This window comes from Mauremys mutica, chromosome 1, assembly GCF_020497125.1.
Source record: "Mauremys mutica isolate MM-2020 ecotype Southern chromosome 1, ASM2049712v1, whole genome shotgun sequence".
In the NCBI taxonomy this organism is placed as follows: Eukaryota; Metazoa; Chordata; order Testudines; family Geoemydidae; genus Mauremys; species Mauremys mutica.
Genome location: NC_059072.1, coordinates 129,424,406 through 129,448,479, shown reverse-complemented (window position 1 = coordinate 129,448,479; position 24,074 = coordinate 129,424,406). Strand labels below are relative to the sequence as shown.

The following is a 24,074-nucleotide window of genomic DNA, read 5'->3' as shown; positions in this document are numbered from 1 at the left end:
TTTGGTAGTACCCTAGAATCCTCTTCATGAAAGGGACTCATGGGAGTAGGATAGTACGGTACCAGGATAACATCCTGTACCGAGATCTCTGAGTCCAATGAATCCTCCTCTGAGCTAAAGGGGGTGGGTGGGGTGGCTCTCTATTGTCCTAACCAGGCTGGAGACTTAAGCAAGTCTCAGCTTGCAGCTGTCAGGGTGGTACTGGAGAGGTTGCTCTAATAAATCAACTCAGTATTGGAGACTCAGGCTCATGAGAGATTATGAAATCCTCTGAAGAAAGCAACCTGGAAGGAGGTGGAGGTCTCTGATAGCTTCAGACAAGGTGTGTGTCGGTACTGGAGGTGGAAATGCCAATTAGTGAGCCAGAGGCTGTTGCAGTGCGGAGGTGGTTGTAGAGTCATCTCCCACCTCAGATGTACACTGAGCTGCTGGTGCTGGGGCATAGATACCTTGCAGTGCTGCTATACACACAGGGCTGTCAGGTGGTGCCACTCTGGTGGTTACTCTGGTGGCAGGTAAGTTGTCCAAGTGCGGCTTCTTCCACAGTACCAATCCCTCCGTTCCGGACCCAGTCGGTGCCTCTACTGTATCCTTATAGTGACAACAGGTCTCCTGAGAGCGGGTTTAATGGTTTATACCTCTCCAGGCAGGGAAAAGGAGTATGTTTCTTCTTTCGAGTTTTATTCTCTGGGGCCATAAACAAGACTACAATGGAGACCAAGGCGACCTGTAACAGAGGCCAAAGCACGAGTTGGAGAGAGCAGACCTCTCCAGAGTTAGATCATGTTCCATTAACATCTTGCATCCGACGAAGTGGGCATTCACCCACGAAAGCTCATGCTCCAAAACATCTGTTAGTCTATAAGGTGTCACAGGATTCTTTGCTGCGTTCCATTAACAGGAACTTAAGTCTAGTCTCCCTGTCTTTTTTGACTCTACCGTTTAAACCCAGACAAACCTTGCATTTAGAAGGATCCTGGGAGTCCTCCAAACACCACAGGCAACTTGAGTGTCCATCACTATGGGGAAAGGATCAATGGCAGGTCTGACAGGGCTTAAAACCTGGAGGGTTGGGCATAATAAGTTGTGCTGTGGCACAAAAGAAAGGTCCATAAAGAGGAGAAGTCAGGAAGCCCTCCTTGCCCCTGCAAGCACAACAGTGCTAAATAAAATAAAGAGTAACCAAATGAAACTAAATAGAGAAACTATAAAATAATGAAGTAAATAAGAAATTAAGCATTCCCAAGGTGAAAGGCAGGAAACTGAATGCTGCGGACAGCAGAACGCTCCATCTTGGGTTGCAGGTGGTTGAGAAGGAACTACGTGACAGTGGCCTCAAATCTCCTTATATGCTCTCATTCAAAGCACGAGACATTGCACTGCACAGGCACTGGCCCATAGACACTACTTTGCAGTCTCTGATCAAGAGTGCCGGGGAGCACACGTATCCTTTACTGAAAATCCAGAAGAACCTTATTTGCTGTAACTTTAAGAATTTAGAACTTAAGTATTTTAAGTGGACAAGTGAAAACATCCTTTCCATAACCTCTTTTGACCTGAGTAATTAGCCAATCATCAGGGGCCTTGCAGGATCTTTCCATTCAGAGGAGATATAGATGATAAATAAGGCTAAGATTTAGTCGGAGCATTTTTAGTAAAAGTCATGGACAGGGCACGGGCAATAAACAAAAAAATAGGGCCCGTTACCTGTCCCTTTTACTATAAATATCCCTGACTGAATCTTAGCTGCTCTGGGGGCCCCCGGGCACCGCTTCCCTGTGGCTCCAGGAGTACTGCTGGCCCTGGGGTGCCCCAGCAGCTGGTCCCACGGCCGCCCCTGCAGGGGTCAACCGCGCTGGCCACTGCAGCTGCAAAAGTCATGGAGATCCCGGAAAGTCACAGAATCTGTGACTTCCGTGACCTGCAGGACAGACTTGCAGCCTTAATGACAAAGTCAGATATTTCTTGATGCAAACCTGTTTATTAACAAGAATGTACACAGAGTCCTGTTTCCCTCAACACAATAGGAAATGAACATATAACAGAAGCCAGTTTTTTTGCTCCATATTCCCAACCTCTTTTTCCAGCCAACCCAGCACTCTACCCAGAAAGCACTCTCAGATTTTTCTCAGAGTCATGCTACAAATGCTTTTCTGGATGTCCTTGGCTTTTTGATTGTGTTCTCTGTGAGTGCGCCACTCACATCCACCCACCAACCAATATCCAGCAAACCTTTGCATCCACAAAGCTAAATTTCTGACCAGCTTTGCTTATGGCCTGTGATTTTGGCAATGGCTCCTGTTGTTTTAGTTATCTTATTCCAAAAGGAGCCTAACTAATTCTTACATTATCCTGAATAAAAGGCAGGTTTTACACCCAGCAACTTCAACAGATTTCACCCCACCCCAGCACAACACAATAAAGAATTTTGTTTGCACACTGATCCACCCAAGAGAGGGGAAAGAGTCAACTGGTTAATGACCCAGTAGAACAGATTATTCATTAATCCAGTTTATTACCAATTCCCAGTGTAAAACAAAGGGAAACGAAATTAAGCTGTGCCTGTCTGTCTGTCTTATGGAATATAGGTTTCTGTTTAAAAATTTAATTTGTATAGTTATCTATTGTCAGTTAAAGCATTTTCTTAGCTTTAGATTTGTTAGTATATGACCATTAGAAATCTTTATAACTACATAAAACAGCTTAACCCTGCGGAAATGGAGTGCTAAATTTATGCTACTGAATTTGATGAAGGAGCTAACAACAAATAGCTGAGAGACAGCACTCCTAAACTACTTGGAATGTCAGCTACTTGGCCCAGGACTGTCTTTTTGTTTTGTTTTTGTACAGCGCCTAATACAGCAGGGTCCTGTTTCATGACTAGGGGTTCTAGGCCCTATAATACAAATGAATAATAATAAAGAGGCACACTAAGTTTATGAAAACTCACAAGGTAAAAATGTATATGCAATGTACAGCTGCAAGCAAAGATAATATACAAATATATCTTTAAAATCTTCGAACTCATCTCATGTCTATAATAGAAAGTCTTGAAAATATAGAGCAGGCTGTTGGTTGCTTAGAATTTTATGGTTACCCTAAACAAATACAAATAGTTTCTAAAATAGGTAATGTAACTTAAATTCTTGACATGAGTAACTAGTCCAGTTTAATACATCTTGGCTTAGTAAACATCAAGTTTAACTGGATATTTAGTTTTTCAAATATGCCTATTCATATCAAGATATGCTTTATAATGTAAATAAAGTAAAATAAGTTTTATAATGGTTCAAACTACTGCAATGCACAGCAATTACAACAATGACAACGTTACAATAAAAGATGTAAAGAGAGGCAGACAAGCAGAGGAAAGTAAGGTAGCACTGGGTGAAGGGTTAGCAATACTAAGTGTAAACTCATTAAATGTTCTACAAAATATCCATCCACTAAAGGTTAAGTTCTACAGCTCATACAGTAGCTATAGAAAAGAAAAAAAGTCCATCATGATCTGCTAGTAGTAGGCAAACCAGATTATGCGGTTTTTCAACTGTACATTTCTCGCATTTTCTTCTTGATCTCTTAAAGCCTCAGTGGATCATATTCACTGAACATGAATCAGAGTTGTTCTGCAACTTCATCTCCAAAACAAAATCCGTCACACTTGATATTAAGGTTCCATTTCTAAAAAGGGTAGCAGGCATTACTCTTTTTTTGGAAGACTGTTAGTGAATCCAAGAGTTCAATACGTTGCTTATAACCATGACTCATCTAAAACACTTTCTATTGTGCTTATAATCATCTTTAACACACAACTCTGTAACATGCTTTTAACATCATTTAATCACATAACCACCTTTTATACACCATTTATAAATGGAACCGTAATATAAAGGCCCTGCTATCATTTTTCTAATGCTATGTATAAACCATCTCTATTTTTAGTAAGCTGTGTGTAGGGTGGGGGAGGGTTGTTTTTTTTCTCCCTCCAGAATACTCTACTCTTCTGCAAACTAAAAGACAAATCACATGCTCTCCCTTTCTTTTGTAAGTGAAAACAGCTGCCATTGTAGGTGGCTACCTATTTGCTAGCCCTGTTCATTTCAAAGTGTTCTGAGGTACCTTTATGCCACAAATGTCTTGCATCTGGCCCCAAAAGGTAAGAAGTAAAAAGCTCCAATTGGCTCAGATTGTACACTGAAGAATGAAGGGAAATCACTTTCACCCACTGAAAATTGTGTACAAAATCGGGAAAAATCTAAGAGTGGATTGTCATTCTCATACTGCCTGTGATAGTAATCAATAGCAAAATAAGAGCAAGAAATATTTTTTTCATACATAAACAAGGATGTGATAAATATTTTTCTATTTTGATGAAATACAAAAATATTAAAATTAGTATTGAAGAACCAAACTGCCAAATCTTAGCAAAATTATTTTGGCAGCAGTTTAAACTCTATTTCACGTTAAAATGATGATTTGTTGTATACCTATAGCAAATATAGGATTATCAATATGGACACTTTATAGATATCTGGAAATGAATACAGAACAATGTTTTAAATTGATGCAGCAGAGCAAAAAGGGCCCTTATAGGTAGTTGGCTTATTTTGTAAAGTTTGCTCACTACTTTACAAGAGAAATGCCTCTGTTCAGCAATGAACACTTACATCCCTAAAAGCAGCAAAGAGTTCTGTGGCATCTTATAGACTGACAGACGTATTGGAGCATGAGCTTTCGTGGGTGAATACCCACTTCGTCGGATGCATGTAGTGGTACTACATGCATCCGACCTACATGCATCCGACGAAGTGGGTATTCACCCACGAAAGCTCATGCTCCAATACGTCTGTCAGTCTATAAGGTGCCACAGAACTCTTTGCTGCTTTTACAGATCCAGACTAACACAGCTACCCCTCTGATACCTTACATCCCTAGAATACATCCATTGTAAGGAAAACCAACCATGTTTACAGGTTAAGATGCCACAACCACTCAAAGCAAAAAACCTACACTGCTGGGATGAGGATGCTGTTCTCTGACAAGATTAAAAACATACTCTAGACAATTACACACACTCACAATAAAAAGTAACTATTAGGAAATCCTTATTGTATAACTTCAGAGACAACACCTTGCTGAAACCAGAGTTCAAGTTATAACAGCCTAAAACAGAAAAAATATTATGGTACCTAGCAAACTGAAAGTATTTAATTATAATACTAATAAATCTTGTAATGGGAAAATATTTATTCAGAACATCATTTTAATTCACTTGCTTACTTTGTAAGTTCCTGAAGAGTTGTTAAGAGCTCATTGGTGGTTTTGTGGTCTTTGGCCCCTAGCGAAGACATGAGAATGTGGACATCATTGAAAAACAGAATATGATCTTTGGAGTGTTTCTTTGTGAGTTGGATAACTTCATTCCACCTGTCTCCTATCTTTACACCTAGGAGTAAAATACGTGATTTAAAATAAGACTCCACTGCAAAGCAATTTCTTGAGCATATATTTCCAGTTCCATTCAGCCTTGTAAGCTTTAAAAAACACCTCTCAAGGCAGCAGACTTTGTAAACTACCACTCAGTGTCGTATCTCCCACTTTTGAGTAGGTACTTTATTGCTTATCTCCAAAAACACCTTCGGTCACTGATATCCTGGACCCCTTTAGATAAGGTTCATGGGATAGATGACTTCCCCCGAACACAGATGAAGGAGGATAATGCCCACAGTTGTCATTCTGGATCTGTCTGTGGCATTTGATTACTAATACTGGACTGCATATATAAATATGTGCAGCATGACTGACTGTAGCAGAGTTCTGTGAAAATTATTATTTACAATTTAGGAACTAGTATTTTTTTCTGGAACTCTAACTTCATCTTCACTTTAGAAAGTAAAAAGTCTGCTGGCTGTATATTTAGTCTCATGGAACTGTTAGAATGATACAATACCTATAGTGGACTACTTATTTCAAATATCAAAATTAAGAACTAAATATTAGTGTTGGCTTGATATTGACTATAACAGCAGCCAACAGCTGTTTAACAATTTGTGTGTATGACCTTTTAAACTGAGGCTGAAAAACAGATCTCTGGGGACAGAGAAAGTGAAATTTGCCAAAAAAGAAAAATGTGATCTATGTTAACTTAATTGAATGGAATTCTGTACTCACAGGAAAGTAATAAACTCTAGAGAAAAATAATGGTAATGCATGTTAATAGAAACTTAAAACTAGGGTGACCAGACAGCAAGTGTGAAAAATCAGGATGGGGGTGGGGGGTAATAGGATCCTATATAAGAAAAAGACCCAAAAATCGGGACTGTCCCTATAAAATTGGGACATCTGGTCACCCTACTTAAAACTCAGCTCCCAAGAACAGCAGCTCTTTCAAATATTTATTCTCTAAAATAACCCACTGCTCAGAGTTGCTCTATATATTTTTGTAAATCTTCTTCTGCATGTTGGAGCATGAGGAGGAGTTTTATCTTACTATTTTAAGAAGAACAAGTAGAACTGAAGCAAAAACTAACAGTTCTTTACCTTCCAACTGAAGCCGGTACAGCATGGAGCAGTTATCTACTACATCTAGCATACTTCCACTTGACATGCATCTGGGAGCAATCTGCAATCAGAAAGCATTCTTAAACTGCATTACCTATATTTAGGTGGGAAGTTAATTTGAGAGTCAAACTTACTATGACCGTTCAAAATTAATTTTGTCTCTTTACTCCTCCAGATACAGCTATTTTGCAACATACCTAATCACATTTTTCAGCTATACAACAATCCAGAAATAATATTCATATTATTTTCTCTCTGTTGTTTTCCCATTTATAAAATCAAATACAGTGAGTGTGAAAACTGCTTTTTCCTATGAGCTTTGCTCTCCCAAAATGGAGCCGTAAGTTCAACTATACTTTGCAACAGTTACTAGGTAGGACAAGATATTTTTGTAAAGTTTAACACCAAAACAGGCATGGCAATACTTGTTATGCTGACTCCTAGTTAATTTACTGTGAATTATTTTAGAAAAATTCCTCTAAAGTTCAAGCAGGAGAGAACTTTAACAAGTCACCTAAAAAGGAAAAGACATGACAAAGGAAGTTGGAGCCAAACTAGTAACTAGCTTGGTAGTTAATCTGTGAGATCCAGTCTTAGTCATGATACCTTAGACCTATGAAAAAACTATTTTACAAAATGTTAAACTTTTACAAATGATCTATATTTTTTTCTGGTGCCCCCAGGGCCTCTTCATAGCAACTAAGACAACCTGACTAAAAATAACAGGATATGAAAGTAGTACCAATAAAAATAATTGGAAAACACTAAAAAAATTAGTAGTTTCTAAAATGTGGTCTGAACGAAATATAAATACGATGGTGTGATATAAAGGGGTTTTTTTTACACTGGTTTAGGATGACCTGCATAACTCACATGTAATTTTCCCAGTTGAGTTGAATAATTGCTCTAAAATGCCAATTAAACACTTAAAAATAAAACCAGAAAATGGTATCACACCTTTATATATTTTGTGTCATATGAAGAATGAGGCAGGTGCATCCCCTCTCATTGGAACATCTTTTCATTAAAACAAAATTGATTTATACTCACATGATTGTCATAAATTGTCAAAGCCGCTTCATAATCACCCTGTAAAAGCAAAGGAGGATTGTGTGATGACCTTTAGGATACAGTGTCCATAAGTGAGTGGTAGAGTTCAATAATAACAGATTTTTATAAGAATATCAGTGATCCCATCAATAAATGTCAATAGGAGCATATCTAATCTCGGTATCTGAAAAAAGAGCTCCCCAAATCATCCTGCATAAAAACATAGTACGTATTGCAACCCAATACACTTGATAGAAATATGATTGTAAAGGGTTTCAATAGATCTGAAATACTTTTAATAGGGAGAATTTAACAACATAAAATCTCTGATTCTTTAACGTAATGTCCCTATTGGTCAGTCTCAGGTAATTTTTGCAAACTCCAGCCCCTTACGTTCTTTTTGCTGGCAAAATCTGTATTGAATTCAATGGAAATTTTGTATATGCAAAGACTACAGAACTGGGTTCATCTTTCTATTACAAAATGAGTGAATTTGCTTTTAATGTAATATTTAATTGTCGCATCTCAGTAATTTCTCTACATTCCCATACAGATTATTTTAGATTTTTTCCTTCTAAATATCACTTTTGAAAACACTTTAGTAAAGCACCAAACACCACAAATTATACTGCAGTATATTCATAAATACATCCAAATATTAAGAAGGGAAGAAAGCAGTCCATACCCTTTTGGTCAGGACTGCCTGCTAATGAGAATATTCATCCACCTGGAGCATATAGCATACAGATGTAGAAGTGTGCTCCTACCTTTTCAATGAAATACAAAGCCCAGTGCCAGTAATTATGGCAAGCAAGCATGTCACAGTCCTGAGAAAAGAGATAAAATATTTTACTTCCAATATAAACTCATATTCCAGCTGATTTTATATGGCACTCTTCTTCTGCAATAAATCGGAGGGCATAATAGATCAGTGGATATTGGAACCAAGGAGCATACATGGTTGTTCCACTCTGAAAGCTAACTATGGAACCCTCTTATTCAATACACTTGCTCCTTGTGGGTAGAGAGACACAAATATGGAACCCCACAATTCAAGTTCTACAGAGCCACTTTTCAGACTCTACCTCATTCTGCAACACCTTTATTGGAAAACCTCCAAACTGACAGGACTAACTTCACACCTTTCTGTCTAGCCACAAGCTGACAGCATAAGGTCAAATACTCCTCTCCATCACACTGGCACAAACCCATTGGAAACAGCAGGCTTCCACCAGTGTAACAGCCAAGAATCTGCATCAACAATACATTTGTGACAACTCAAATGAGCACAAAAATCACAAAGACTCTAAACCCCTCTATTCCTGCATAGTGGAGGGGTTAGCATTGGCCTGCTAAACCCAGGGTTGTGAGTTCAATCCTTGAGGAGGCCACTTAGGGATCTGGGGCAAAAATTGGTCCTGCTAGTGAAGGCAGGGGGCTGGACTCAAAGACCTTTTGAGGTCCCTTCCAGTTCTAGGAGATTGGTATATCTCCAATGATTACCTTTATCTTATCACAAGAAGGACAATGTGCTCATTTAAGTGGTGACCAGTGCAATATGAACCTCTGAGAAGCACAAGCGTTCTCAGTATGTCAACATTTTATGATCTTTACATAAGCCAGTAGTTTATCATCACTTGTTTAATATTAAGCTGCAAAAGGACTACTGAGTCAGGTGGTTACGCATCTGACATAAAAATGACATTACCAAACTCGGCCTATACAATAATCTGTCTCAAATGTCATGCAGGTAAGATTATTGGGTCCCCCACCATGAATAAAACACAGCTGCTTAGTGCTGCCAATTATGAGTGTCATACAAAATTAAACCGTAATTGCCCAAGGCAGTGCAGTCCTGTGGGCTGCTCTAATTCAGAGGAAGGAATTTCATTAGTGGATCAGTTTGGGTGAAGAGAATAAAACAATAAAATACAGAGCAAAGCAGCTCCTGAATGTATTTGTCAAAATAAAACTAACCAGCAAGAAAGTCCATGCAAGATCTACACCTCTCTTGCTGGGGAGGATAGAAGGTAAATTTTCAAAAGCACCTAAGTGATGTAGGCACCTAAGTCCTATTTCCAAAAGTGAACAAGCACTTAGGCCCCTAAGTCACTTAGGTGCTTCTGAAAATGTTCTTCAAATTGTCTATTGTTACCTTTTTAGGGTGTTCTTGTTTGTTTGGGTGTTTTTTGTTGTTGTTCTGTTAAAGTCGTTCTGCAAGGGGGAATTTAAAAAGCTCTTTCTAAAATGACATCCCTGAACTTTGAATGAGCACTCAGAAAGATTTCTGTTTATAGTTCCAATTGTGATATTCCTAATACTTCTAACATCAAAAAAACCAAAAACATTTTAGACTGTTTTTATACAAATCTGCTCCTTGTGTATAGTAGAACTTTCTACTGCTTGGAGGGACAGTATGCAAAGTGTCTGTCTGTTTGTGTGTTAAGCGATTACACCTACCACATAGCCCCTTGAAGAGGTAAACCTGAAGGTTCCCACTTTTGGAAGGAGTTCTGGGAAAAGGTGTAAGCTAGGGGGGTACTCTGGAGGTCAGTGGTAGTCTTGGGGGCATAAGTCAAGTGGCCTCTGGGACTTCATTTCCACAAAGAGGTAACAGACTGAGAGTTGGTGCTCAGGAAATGTGTCCAAAGAGGGGAAACACTGCTGCAGCCTACTGAGACCAGGGAAGCTAAACAAAGAGAGGGAATTCACTGTCTGGACCTCTCGCACAGCCATCTGTTGAGTGTCCAAAAGGGGCACTGGACTAGACCTGTGCCAGATGAATACTCTATAAGATACAAATAATAGCAAAAGGTACAAGGCACCATTTTTCTTTCTTTTGCAGTCAATCTTTTAACATCCACCCCTCTTCAGAAGCAAACACAGGCATCTTTGGAGGTATTTTACAATCTTGCTACAATTGTCTCCCCCTGCGAGTCATACTACATTCATTATCTTTTTCATGAAGTAGTTTTGCCAAGTCCCCCAATTTACTCTTAAAGTGCTGATCTTAGGCTTAGTAGAAAGCTTATAAATTTCACTTTGTTGCCTGCATATCAGAACATAGGGCCTATAGCCACAGCAGATAAAAGCATTATATGCACATGTATATTGTCTGGCTATGCCAAAAGAAGAACAGGAGACATTCGACATGGGTTTAATCAGGCCACAACTTTATTAGTAGCTGTCTGGGACAACCCGGAAGATAACAGTGTACAGTGCAGGTAACCCCATGTTTATCCCATAATTACCCAAGGGGCTTTTACCAGCTCCCTCTCTTTTTCCATCCAGGTCCCTCCAGCAAATCCATTGCTGGGACTTTACCATACCCGGGGTGGGGTAGGGGGGCTTCCACCAGCTTCCCCTCTTTTTCCCTTCCCGGTCCCTCCAATAAATCCATTGACGGGACCTTACCATCCACCCCCACCCCCTCAAAGGGGGGTTAAGGTGGGCTATAAGAATGGGGGGTTGGTTCCCTGCCGTACCAATCATAGGAGTCCCCAACAGCCCCTTGTTCATTTCTTTACTGAACACCTCTTTTTACGTCCCTTTCCAAGCCATTTATCTGGTCACTGTATACCTTCCCTATGGAGTACCTGCACTGGACATGAGTTGCGACATATGGCCTACTGCCTGTCATGCCATGCATGAACAGAGCCCTTCCTGAACCCACTGCAGGGAAGGTGAAAAAAAACCCCAACTGCACCCAAGCCAATATGGTGGTAAGGGAAAAATTCCTTCCCAGCCCCTCTAAAAATGGGGCAGTTAGCGTAATGCCCACAGCAGGCACTGACCAAACCTGGTATTTTTCACCTAAAAGGGAGGGAGGGTGGGTCCTGCTTCAGCCTTGGTCTGTGTAAAAGGAAAGGATTGAGGCACCGTGCTGCCCCTTTTCAAACCCTGCATTCCCAGGGGATGGATCAGTGACCACTCTGCCCCTTTTCCAACAGTTTTCATCTCTCCCCTCCCCAACCCCCAGCCATAAAGCACTATTCCCTTCAGAAATGCTGACCCCACTGAAGTCAATGGCAAAAGAAATTCAGTTTATCTTAATTCTCTTCAAAAGTGAATTAAATTGAACCAAATTAAGACCACTTTGAGAATGTCCATACAGGGATTTAATGCAGTTTAACTAATCCATTTTAAATTCACACCTTTAGTTAATGCAGATTAATTTTTCTGAGATCTCCATGCAGACAAACTCTCAGATTTACACTGGTGTGAAAGAGGAGAATTTGGCCCCTTGTCTGCCACGTTTCATCTCAGGACAAATTCTGAATGGCTGAGTTAGAAATCTTAGCATTCTGCATCAAGTCTTTAAAATGAAAAAGCAGTTCTCAGTTTTTGTTTTCTGGCAACATCTTACATAGGATTCTTACTCCGGGTTTTCTGTTAGGGCTAAATCAGGAGTGAGAATCCTCTATGAATGGTGCCGTCATGGAAGTAGAATTACAGGTAAATAATTTTCCATTCTCTTAGGAGTACTGGAAATCTTGACTTCCACAAATGTCTATGGCAAAACTTGTATTGACTTCAATGAGGCCAGGATTTCATCTATTTCCTTTAAGTGTCTTTATCCGGGCCAAGAAAATAGAAATATTGAGAGAGGAGGGGTAGCTAATTTTTTTTTAATTATGCATTACCAATCCCAGCCATAAGTGCTGAGGCTAATTTTTTCATGATTAATACCCAGAGTGAATTTTTGAAGCATGGAACTGTGGTTGCATTTTCTGCCCGTTTCCCAAGTGCCACAAAAAAAGGTTCCACACTGAAGCAGCAGATTGCGCTTCTTTGTGAAAGCATTCCTGTGCATTTTATACTAGATCTGATGAAAAGCACGTAAAGAGGAATCACTAGTATTTAGTGGGAGGGGGAAAACCCCACAGCCAGCAATTTCAGAGGAACTGTTAAGGAAATTTACCTTCCAGTTGTTTTCAGTTTGCTTCATAAATGTCAACCCATTCTTCAGGTCTGCTTTCATTTCATTTATGTGTGCTATGGTATGGACAGACCATGCATCTGATTGGTTTATAGCTAAAGCCTGATGGTGGCAAAAGAGAAAACACCATGATGCGTACTGGGTAGATTACAAATAGCTGTACACATACTGTCACTAGTACAGAAATTGAAGACTATTTTCTCAGGTACGGTAGGTATTAAGTATATCTTTGCTAATAACTTCAATCATATCCTGTGAGACTGGTTTCATCAGAAATGAGAAAAATTGTGTTTACTGGAGTTCACTTGTTGGCATCTGCCTAACAATGATTAAGAGATACAAAGTAGTTTTAGAGAATGAAGGCCTTAATCAAGACCATCAAATTACATTTCATTCTACAAACTCTCCTTACACTTCAGCCTCAGAAGAGTCACGTGGCCAGCACAAAGCTATCCCCACACCGTCCATATAGGGAGCATATGAGCTGATCACTTGCTTTATAAGAAAATAATAATACAATGCCTTGTAGTTAACCACTTTTCCTATAACAAGAACAAAGGCTTCGCTAGGTTCTGAATATCAGATACATGTATCTTTACCATTCCAACAATTCCCACTCATCTGTAGAATTTTTTCCCAATTTCAATTGCTGACAATTTAATATAAAATAAAAGATTTAATTTTTTGTTATTACTTTCAGTAATCTGACGTGTAAATGCAGTTTGGCAAAAAAAGGAACCTTTGAAAATACACCAAGGTGTCAACTGATTCTATTTGTGCTATACTTTACATAGGTTTCTCAAATTACAGGGGTCCTTTGTCATATCGATATGTTGCCAGCTTTTCATTCCCACTGCAAATAATGAGATCATCTTTATAAAGCATGAATGAGGTATACCCAATTTACCAAGGCATTATACAAGTTGCTCATCAGGTTAACCTACTGTACTGCTGATATTCTGTGACCTTCACCAAGATTTGATGGCAAGTGGACACAGGTCTCATATATGCTGCATTTCTCAATGACAAGTTTCCATTTTATTCTCTCCAGCTTGCGTAGCACGATTCTTTCTGATCTCCACTCTCATTCTTCCCCTCCCCCACCAATCTTGAATTTAAAAAGCCAGCAAAAACTGAAGAAAAAGGAGAAATCTCCTTTTCTGAGATCTTAAAAGGTAACACCTATAATGGCAAAGTCATTATTATGAGGATGTAGCAAAAGAATAGTTATGAATTTCAGTACAGTTGCTTACTTTTGTTTAGTTAATTTTAAATGGTCATAAACCATCTCTCTCAAACAAATATTTGCACACTAAATAAGATTAATAATTTAAAACCTTTTAGTACCAATGATGTCCAACTTACCTCACTGGCGAGCTTTTCAGCATGATCAAAAAGGTTAGTTTCCATCAGTCCAAAAGAGAAAATGCCTTTCACATAGCTAAACAACAAGAAAAACCCATTTAGCAGTAAGCAGATGAAGCTAATATTGCAAAACACATTAAAATAATTTAATACAAAATAACACTTACACTGTTAGTAGTAATACCAAATAGTGGAAGAAGGAAAAAGAGCACAGAAACGAATTGTTTTCCCCTACAAAAATTAGCATATGCAGGAAATGACCAACTTTCTCTTTCCCAGCAAACACTGAGAAGACATGTATTCATGTGTTGTGCCAACTGCAAAATCACACAGACCTTTGTAAGATATAGAGTACTATTGATTTGCTATTGGATAACAATTACAACTGTATCCCAGGGCTGCATTTCCCCCTCAGCTCTGCTTCCCTCTTCTGAAGTCCTGCAATTTACCTGACCCCAATGAAGTCAATGGAAGCCTCTTTAGCTTCTGACCTGCTATAGAACTAGTAGATGGCACCAAAGACATATCTAGGATTACACTAACAATTTACAGAAAACTTATAAATTTACCCTAATTTACTTAATCTAAGACTAACTCCCTAAAAAACAGGAACTAAACTAAGCTAGGGAACTAGTTAGCGAGCTGTGGATACAAGGAATCTGAAGAGGTTCATGTCCTTCTGTTGCTACAGTTGGAAGGAACTGAGGCAGCACAAAGCACCATGCATCCTTTTATATCCTCACTCTCAGAATGTTCTGGAACACTGAGGGGAGGGAGAGGAAGGGCACATGAGTGGTTCCACCTGGAAATGCTATGAGAAGGTTTCACCATCTAGGCTGTACTGGCTGGCACATCCTATGAGTGGAAAAACATGGAGGAAATTCAAAGAAACAGCTCAGTTAAAAACAACTGAACAGTGGGTCAGTAGGAAAGCAAGAAGAGATGTTAATTCTTACGTGCATATTTTTAAAGCCAGGTTGGTTATTTAGAACTCCCTTATCTGTCCTCAGATAGAGATTACAGGAACGATCAGGGTTTGTGTGCTGCCCCCACAGACACTGCTGACCAGAGACATCTGAATTTATGCATACAAAGCACATGCACACCAGAAGTAGAGATCCACAGACATCATCTGAAGATCAACTCTTGCATACCTACTAAGTGGAATATTAGGTGTCCAGTGAGGATATACACGGGCAACAGAGTCTCGCATCTGTGTTTGATATCCCAGATAAAAATAAGTGTCATGGGCAAATTTTAGAGCTAACATGTCAGTTGGATGGTCCTGCAGAATCTTATCCCATATGTCACATGCTTTAGGAAGACGCCTAGAGAGAAAAAAAACACATATTAATCATTGACAGGGCCAGCATGACCAAACTGCCTGAATCTAATATTATTTCCAAATTTATACTACTGTGGCAAGTGGGAAATCTACTGACAAATCCCTAGCTTGCAAGAGTACTTCTGAATTCTTAGTATGCATGATTGCACCATGAAGACAGTTGAACACTTTCTAGACAACCTGTATATGGTATTCTTTGTTTGTTACTAGTAATGCACTGCAATGGGGGGAGGGGAGGGGATTCCTTTGAGGCCCTGATCCTGCATGTTGATCCATGTGGGAAGACCATTACCTCTGCAGAGAGCCTCACTAAAGTCAATGTGGCTCCACACGGGTATTGGGATCCAGCCATGCAGACCAAACACCATGGGTCAGAGCTTTAGTGATCTCATTTCTTACCTTTGTTATCAAATCCTTTTACTGCTAATATCTCCCATGCGGATAATAAACAAATAACAAAAGTTAATAGTGTTTGATATTGTCTAGAGAATACGCAAGCTCAATATATTCCTATAAACATTGAATTTCCTAAAGTCCTCATTTTCATGGAGGGCTTCCAACACCTTGTATGTCATCTCACCTTTTTAGAGAAAGCAGAGTCTATAGATGGAATAATAAGACAAGACTGCTTGTATTTTTGCTTCTACAGTCCAAGTCTGTGGGAAGTTAGGCTCAGCGTTTAGAATGGCCGAAGATTTAGCCTCTTGAGTGGTTTTAGTTTTAAATCGTTATTCCAATAGTGGAATTATTGGTAGGTTTTAAAATACAGAAGACTTTAAACTAATTACATGTAATATACTGGCATGATAGAAATATTTTTCATTATAGTATTGTTGGCTAATTAGATGCATACAGTTTGGGAGAGCTAAACTTAAGAACCAGTTTCTCTGTGTCACTGTGACAGTAACCTATGGTGACTCTCCAAGATAAAAGGAGTCAATATCTCTTGCCAGCTGTACTACTGAGTGGCACTGCTTTCCATTCTAGAGTAAGCATTGAATCAATCAAGTGGAATGAAAGATGCCAACGTAACAGTAAAAATGTGAACAGAAAGGGCAACATGCAACCATGCTGTACATAGTCTGAATGATAAAACCAAACCCTCTCCAGCCCTCCCCTAAAAACCAACCACTTACCCACTGGCAAACATGTCTAGTGCAGACACATGTAGCTTCTCCCGCTCAGTCAGGGGCTGCGATTCTGAGAGTGCCACCATCTTTTTCATTGCACCGTCCAGCTCTTTGTCTAACCTCACTGAACTCCCAGTGCCAATCAGAACTAAGCCATTAGCAATCACGTGTCCCATTGCTGAAGAAAGCAGCATGGAAAAATTTAGACATGATAGGTAATTTAGCAGGTGCAGAAGGTCTAGGCTAAACTATTGAGATAAGTTTAAATGAGAGCCACAGGTAGTAGATGGCAGTAGTGCTAGAGACTGATTAGGATCCCACAGTAAGCCCAGGCAGCTAAGGAACAACCATACATTAAGGGCTTGTAGCACTTCAATGAAGACGCTACCTATGGCGATGGGAGGGGTTTTCCCATCAGCATAGGTAATCCACCTCCGCAAGAGGCGGTAGCTAGGTTGGTGGGAGAATTCTCCCGTCAACCTAGAGCCGTCTACACCGAGGGTTAGGTAGATTTAACTGTGTTGTTGGCAGTGTGGATTTTTCACACCCCTGGGTGATGTAGTTATACTGATCTAATTTCCTAGCATAAGACCAGGTCTAAGTTACTAGCAGGAATCTAGAATTTTCCTTTTTAGCAAATCTTTTACTTTCAAATTCTTCTTTAACATCTCTGAACCCCACCAAACAACCATCTTGTTATTAGGAGCAGTTAACCAAAGCTGCAGCTGTCCCCTCCTTAAGCAGAGCTTGTGATCCTAATTTCTCACTGTACTCTATAATGACCCATGTACAACAGGATGGAATAAAGATCACAGAAACTATTTTAGGACAGGCCAGAGGCAACAACAGAGGAGAATTAACAGTCTGCCCGACACCAGAAAAGCAGGGGTAGAGAACACCCTACCTAAGTGCAAGGCACTTCTAAGAGTTACTTTACAATGAAAAGAGGAAAAGCAGATGTGCAAAAGGATTAAGAGAGGTGGAGCAAGAAGATGGGCATAAGGTGGCTCAGGGCTTGTGGAGCATAAAGCTACTTTCATTGGCTGTGATGTATAACACACATAGTGCACTTACATTGCAGCTGGAAGATTGCTTCCCAGCTCAGGTAAATAGACACGCACTAGTTCTGCTTGAGCTAGTGCCCTCAGAATAGCAGAATAGCAGTGTAGCTGGGGGTAGCACATGTGGCGGCTCGAGCTAGCCATCTGAATACAAACCCACCTGTGAGTACAAACCTGTGGGTACATACCTGGGCAGCGAGCCTGAGCCGCCACTCGTGCTACCCCCAGCTACACCGCTATTTTTAGCATAGTAAGTTGAGCAGAGCTAGTACATGCCTGTCCGCTCAAACTGGGAAGCACGCTCCCCACTACAGCGTAGACACACCCACAGAGAAGCACATTCCTTTGGGGCTGCATAGTCCCCACTACCTCTCCACAGGGGCTAGGGCTGTCTCGATACAGGAATTTTCCCACCCCCAGCATTCCTTTCTGGGGACAATCTTTAAAATTTGGAAAAGGCAAACACCTGCAGAATTAAAGTTGCTATTTTGCAACTGGCAGGCACTCTACCTCTGGTACATTCCCTGCCTTGTTATTTCTGCGCAGATGTAATGTTCACACACACTGCCCAACAGTGAAGCCATGTTTGTTTTGTATATGTAAAAGATGCCAAAAACATCTTGATACAGTGAAGGAAGGTGTAAAATAAACAACGATAGCTTTAAATGAAGTGTACTGTAATACTGAATTTATTCTGTTTAATTAGCTAAAATAAAATAAATGCCTGCAAGTCTCAACCCTCATGTTCAGCATCAGAAGATACTTAGCATCAGAAGATCTCCCTACATCAATGCCTTCAATTTGAGACTCACCACTTTCCTCTCCATATGCTTTTTCCCTGGCAAGTGGAAACTTCCTTTCATTAATCATATCATGCTGATATGCCAGAAGGAGAAGCGTGCATAGCAAGGTTTGTCTCCTACAGTCCCTTTAAAGGCCTAACCATATACTTTCCACAATAAGGCTGAGCTCTAATACCAAATTCTCCTTCATTTCAACATGTACCATCAAGTTACTGGGACAGCTAGGAATTTTTCTTTTTAGTTCTGACATTTCTTAGCTCATAGAATATCAATTTTTCCAACCTATTTACTATTTCTCATATTTGCTTTTTAAAAATGATCATACACAGGGGAAGGAAAATGGCTGTCTAAAAAGAGTCCTAAATGAAAACAATCAATGCTATACTAACCCAGCCCTTCAGTTGTGTGTAAGAAATAAGTTAACCATATACAACTACTGTACTGCATAGCCAGCAATTAAAAAGTTATACTTACTAAAAGTTGGATCTGCTGCATGTAACTTGGAGAGAGATCCTTCAATGCCCCCTAGACTCTTATCATTGGTCCATGTAGTATACTGTAAAATAGAGTGTGAAACTGACTAGAAACCAAATGAAATCCCCGCCCCCCCCCCATGGTCCCAGCTGAGTGAAATTCAAAAGTAAACAAGATCAAGGGTAAAAAGTGAGACTTTAAATTTTTTCAGAAGTAATCATCTCTGGCCTGGTGTACAGTACAAAGTTAGGTTGTGTTGACCTATTCGTGCATGTGTCGAGACTCAAATTTGTCTCCAGCCAACATAAGCAGGGTGCTTATCCCCGTTACAGCAGCACAGTGACACCACCTCCTGAACAGTATTTTGCCGTAATCAACCTACTGAGGCTGATGCAGTGCAAATGTGGACACTGTGTGACTTACATCAACCTTAACAGTCCTCAGCAGCTGTCCCATAATGTCCAACAATGACAGCTCTGGTCACAATTGTGAACACCACTGATCAGGAGTCACAGAGACTGGAAGCCACCCACTTCCCCTTTAAAACCTCCACGTATTCCTGAAATGCCTTTTCCTGATTACCCAGCTGGTGAGTACATCTAGCATATCTCCCTTGTTGCATGCAATTGCCCAAATGACCATGCTAGCACCACGCGCTAGATGTGCTACTGCCTTGAGTAGGGAGGATGTGTTGGATCTCTTGGGTGTGAGGGAAGAGCAGGCTGTGCAGGCACAACTATGGATCTATTGTAGAAACATGGACATCTATGAAGAGATTGCACAGGGGAGGAAAGTGAAGAGGTATGACAAGGATGAGCAGCACTGCTGTGTGAAAGTGAAGGAACTGTGGCAGGTATATGACAAGACCAAGGAGGCCAACATTCTATCTGGGGCTGAGCCACAGACTTTGCACTTTTTCAATGAGCTGCATGCCATACTTGGTGGCCACCCCACCAGCACCCAGTAGACCACCGTGGATACTTCTGAGGAGCCTGAGACACAGACCTTTGCCATGAACAGCAAGGAGGGGGAGGAAGACTAGGGGGTCCAATTATCCCAAGAGCTAGGATCTTTTTGAGACTCCACCATAGTCAAGAGCGACAAAGAGTCCTGTGGCACCTTATAGACTAACAGAAGTTAGTTAGGAAGGCCAAATCACACTTGGAGTTGCAGCTAGCCGGAGATGTTAGGAGTAACAAGAAGGGTTTCTTCAGGTATGTTAGCAACAGGAAGAAAGTCAAGGAAAGTGTGGGCCTCTTACTGAATGAGGGAGGGAACCTAGTGACAGAGGATGTGGAGAAAGCTAGTGTACTAAATGCTTTTTTTGCCTCTGTCTTCACAGACAAGGTCAGCTCCCAGACAGCTGCACTCTGCAGCACGGTATGGGGAGGAGGTGACCAGCTCTCTGTGGAGAAAGAAGTAGTTCGGGACTATTTAGGAAAGATGGACGAGCACAAGTCCATGGGGCCGGATGCGCTGCATCCGACGGTGCTAAAGGAGTTGGCTGATGAGATTGCAGAGCCATTGGCCACTATCTTTGAAAAATCATGGCGATCGGTGGAGGTCCCGGACGAGTGGAAAAAAGCTAATGTAGTGCCCATCTTTAAAAAAGGGAAGAAGGAAGATCCAGGGAACTACAGGCCAGTCAGTCTCACCTCAGTCCCTGGAAAAATCATGGAACAGGTCCTCAAGGAATCAATCCTGAACCACTTAAAGGAGGGGAAAGTGATCAGGAACAGTCAGCATGGATTCACCAAGGGCAAGTCATGCCTGACTAACCTAATTGCCTTCTATGATGAGATAACCGGCTCTGTGGATGAGGGGAAAGCAGTGGATGTGCTATTTCTGGACTTTAGCAAAGCTTTTGATACAGTCTCCCACAGTATTCTTGCCAGCAAGTTAAAGAAGTATGGGCTGGATGAATGGACGGTAAGGTGGATAGAAAACTGGCTAGATGGTCAGGCTCAACGGGTAGTGATCAATGGTTCCATGTCTAGTTGGCAGCCGGTATCAAGTGGAGTGCTCCAAGGGTCGGTGCTGGGGCCGGTTTTATTCAATATCTTCATTAACAATCTGGAGGATGGTGTGGACTGCACCCTTAGCAAGTTTGCAGATGACACTAAACTGGGAGGAGTGGTTGATACGCTGGAGGGTAGGGATAGGATACAGAGGGACCTAGACAAATTAGAGGATTGGGCCAAAAGAAATATGATGCGGTTCAACAAGGACAAGTGCAGAGTCCTGCACTTAGGACGGAAGAATCCCATGCACTGCTACAGACTAGGGACCGAATGGCTGGGCAGCAGTTCTGCAGAAAAGGACCTAGGGGTTACGGTGGATGAAAAGCTGAATATGAGTCAACAGTGTGCCCCTGTTGCCAAGAAGGCTAATGGCATTTTGGGTTGTATAAGTAGGGGCATTTCCAGCAGATCGAGGGATGTGATCATTCCCCTCTACTCAGCACTGGTGAGGCCTCATTTGGAGTCCTGTGTCCAGTTTTGGGCCCCACACTACAAGAAGGATGTGGATAAATTGGAGAGAGTCCAGCGGAGGGCAACAAAAATGATTAGGGGGCTGGAGCACATGACTTATGAGGAGAGGCTGAGGGAACTGGGATTGTTTAGTCTGCAGAAGAGAAGAATGAGGGGGGATTTGATAGCTGCTTTCAACTACCTGAAAGGGGGTTCCAAAGAGGATGGATCTAGACTGTTCTCAGTAGTAGAAGATGACAGAACAAGGAGTAATGGTCTCAAGTTTCAGAGGGGGAAGTTTAGGTTGGACATTAGGAAAAACTTTTTCACTAGTAGGGTGGTGAAGAACTGGAATGGGTTACCTAGGGAGGTGGTGGAATCTCCTTCCTTAGAGGCTTTTAAGGTCAGGCTTGACAAAGCCCTGGCTGGGATGATTTAGTTGGGAATTGATCCTGCTTTGAGCAGGGGGTTGGACTAGATACCTCCTGAGGTCCCTTCCAACCCTGAGATTCTATGATTCTATGAAGTATTGAAGCATAAGCTTTCGTGGGTGAATACCCACTTCGTCAGATGCACGAAATTCACCCACGAAAGCTTATGCTCCAATTCTTCTGTTAGTCTATAAGGTGCCACAGAACTCTTCGTTGCTTTTTACAGATCCAGACTAACACGGTTACCCCTCTGATACTTGACACCATAGTCAAGCCAGTCCTACCAGCTGAGCATGGATAAGAACTCAAGTAAGTGTGTGCATGCATTTTTCCTTACATGTTAAAATGTGAAGATAGCACCAGGCCCAACCCCAGTTAGCAGGACACAGATATCAACTTTTCACTGTTTTACTTGTATGAGAAGAGGTTCCACCTCTACTTCTGTTTGTATCGCTATTTGCTTTTCATTCCTATGTAGGGTTAGCAATGGGTGGGGGGGGGGAAGAGGGGTGTAGCCGAAAAGGACTGAAATGGACAGGAATGTTTTCTACCTTTCTAGTTTTAAAGTTCTGTTCCATTAATTTATTTTAGAAGCTTGTATTATATTTGTTTTTTAATTGCACATTATTTTTCACTGTTTTGGTATGCAATACATTTCTGGTTTTTGGAATAAATTCATCTTTATTATTTCAGAACATATACTGCAGAATGCCTAGCACTACTCAGAGCACTCACTACTTATAATTGTATAGAACCCACAGAACTCACAGGATCAGTAAAAAACACAATGTAAATAATTATAAATTTACAGCAAGCACTGCATAATTCACAGGTGCATTAAAAGGCAGTTGTGATATGCAGAAATGTACACCAAGCACTACACAGTCCCCAACAGCCTCCCAAAACTTCAGGGCCAGGTAAAGCACTGTCCACCACACCATATTACTGTGGTTGACCATTAAAGAGCTCTTTCAAGGCCTTCCTCAGCTGCATAGCTCTGAACTGAGCTGTTCTAATGGCCCTTGTTTCTGGCTGTTCAAACCAGCAGACAGCCACTACACCTCCACCCTGGCTGCAACATTTCCCCCTTTGCCTCGCACATATTATGCAGCCACAATAGGCAGCTATAATCTTTGGGATATTTTTCTCACTTAAATCTAATCTTCTGAATAACCCCACCATTGTCCCTTATATCTACCCAAAGCATCTTCAACTGTCATTCTGAACCTGCTGAACCGGTAGTTGAATCTTTCCTTGGTGCTGTCGAGGGGTTGAGAGAGTGGATTCATGAGCCAGGGGAGCAAAGATTAGGGCTGGGTCCCTCAAAATCACTACTGGCATTTCAACATTGCCAACCATAATACACCGGTCGGGAAAGAAAGTCCCCTGCTTGCGCCTTTGTAAACAGTCCTATGTTCTTAAAGACACCAGCATCACATACCTTCCCGGACCAGCCCACATTGATCTCAGCAAAGCATCCCCAGTGATCCATCACTTGCACAACCATAGAAAAGTAGCCCTTTCTATTGATGTAGTCTGTGACAAGGTGGGTTGGTGCCAAAACAGGGATGTGCGTGCTATCGCCCCGGCACAGTTCAGGAACCCCACTACTGCAAATCCATCAACTATGTCCTGCACATCGACAAGAGTCACAGTCCTGAGTAACAGGAGACGATTAATGGCCCTGCACACTTGTCTGACAACAGCACCCACTGTGGATTTTGCCCACTGACCGGTAGCAATCCAGCATGGAAAGCTTCTACAGTGCACTTCCTGCTCCACTGTCAGCACAGTTCTCACTCTGGTGACCCTGCACCGGAGGGCTGGGGCAAACTCAGCACACAAATGCAGGGATGAGGCCTTTTACATCCAAAAGTTCTGCAGCCACTATTCGTCATCCCAAACCTGCATTAAGATGTGATCCCACCAGTCAGTGCTCATTTCTTAGGTCCCGAAGTGGCACTATATCATCGGTAGATGCTCCATGAATGCCACCAACAACCTTGAATTGTTTTTCACTATATATCTCAGCAGTCTGTCCTCAAAGAAACTGTCATACCCCTTCCTGTTACGGTTCTTCCTGCAGCTCTGCAAATACTGGAGGATTGTTTGTCCTGTGGTTGCAGTGCTCATAACAATAGTGCAGAGCTCTGTGGGTCTCCATGCTTCTGTCGGAGACAGCAGATACCAAAAAGTGCTACATGGGTTTCTGAGATTTAAAAAATGGCGGGAAAATGATGGGCTATGGATAGCATTATGGGATGGAGAAATTTGCATGATGGAAAATTGACCCCTTGTTCCCAGTCACCCCTGCATGACTTGTTTCTACCTCACCATGAATTGCGAAAATTTCCCAAAAGACAGTGCGCTAGACAGTAGCTGGTTGCACATTGGGATCCCATACCACACTGTGCATCGATACAAGGTGAGTATGCGCAATACCA

At 41.3% G+C, this 24,074-nt stretch overlaps 1 protein-coding gene across 4 annotated transcripts in view; it reads right to left on the bottom strand.

The window, feature by feature from the left end:
* The window catches only part of LOC123354138 (tetratricopeptide repeat protein 38-like), a 45,815-nt gene that overhangs the window by 7,946 nt on the left and 13,795 nt on the right, over nt 1-24,074 (bottom strand). For all 4 annotated transcript variants that reach the window (XM_044995832.1, XM_044995839.1, XM_044995858.1 and 1 more), the window contains 9 exons: nt 18,729-18,810; nt 16,397-16,568; nt 15,070-15,243; nt 13,916-13,991; nt 12,533-12,652; nt 8,379-8,438; nt 7,612-7,650; nt 6,541-6,622; nt 5,281-5,446 (listed from right to left, as the gene is read on the bottom strand). In XM_044995832.1, the coding sequence (XP_044851767.1) occupies nt 5,281-5,446; nt 6,541-6,622; nt 7,612-7,650; nt 8,379-8,438; nt 12,533-12,652; nt 13,916-13,991; nt 15,070-15,243; nt 16,397-16,568; nt 18,729-18,810 (971 nt within the window). The remainder of the gene's footprint in view (nt 1-5,280; nt 5,447-6,540; nt 6,623-7,611; nt 7,651-8,378; nt 8,439-12,532; nt 12,653-13,915; nt 13,992-15,069; nt 15,244-16,396; nt 16,569-18,728; nt 18,811-24,074) is intronic.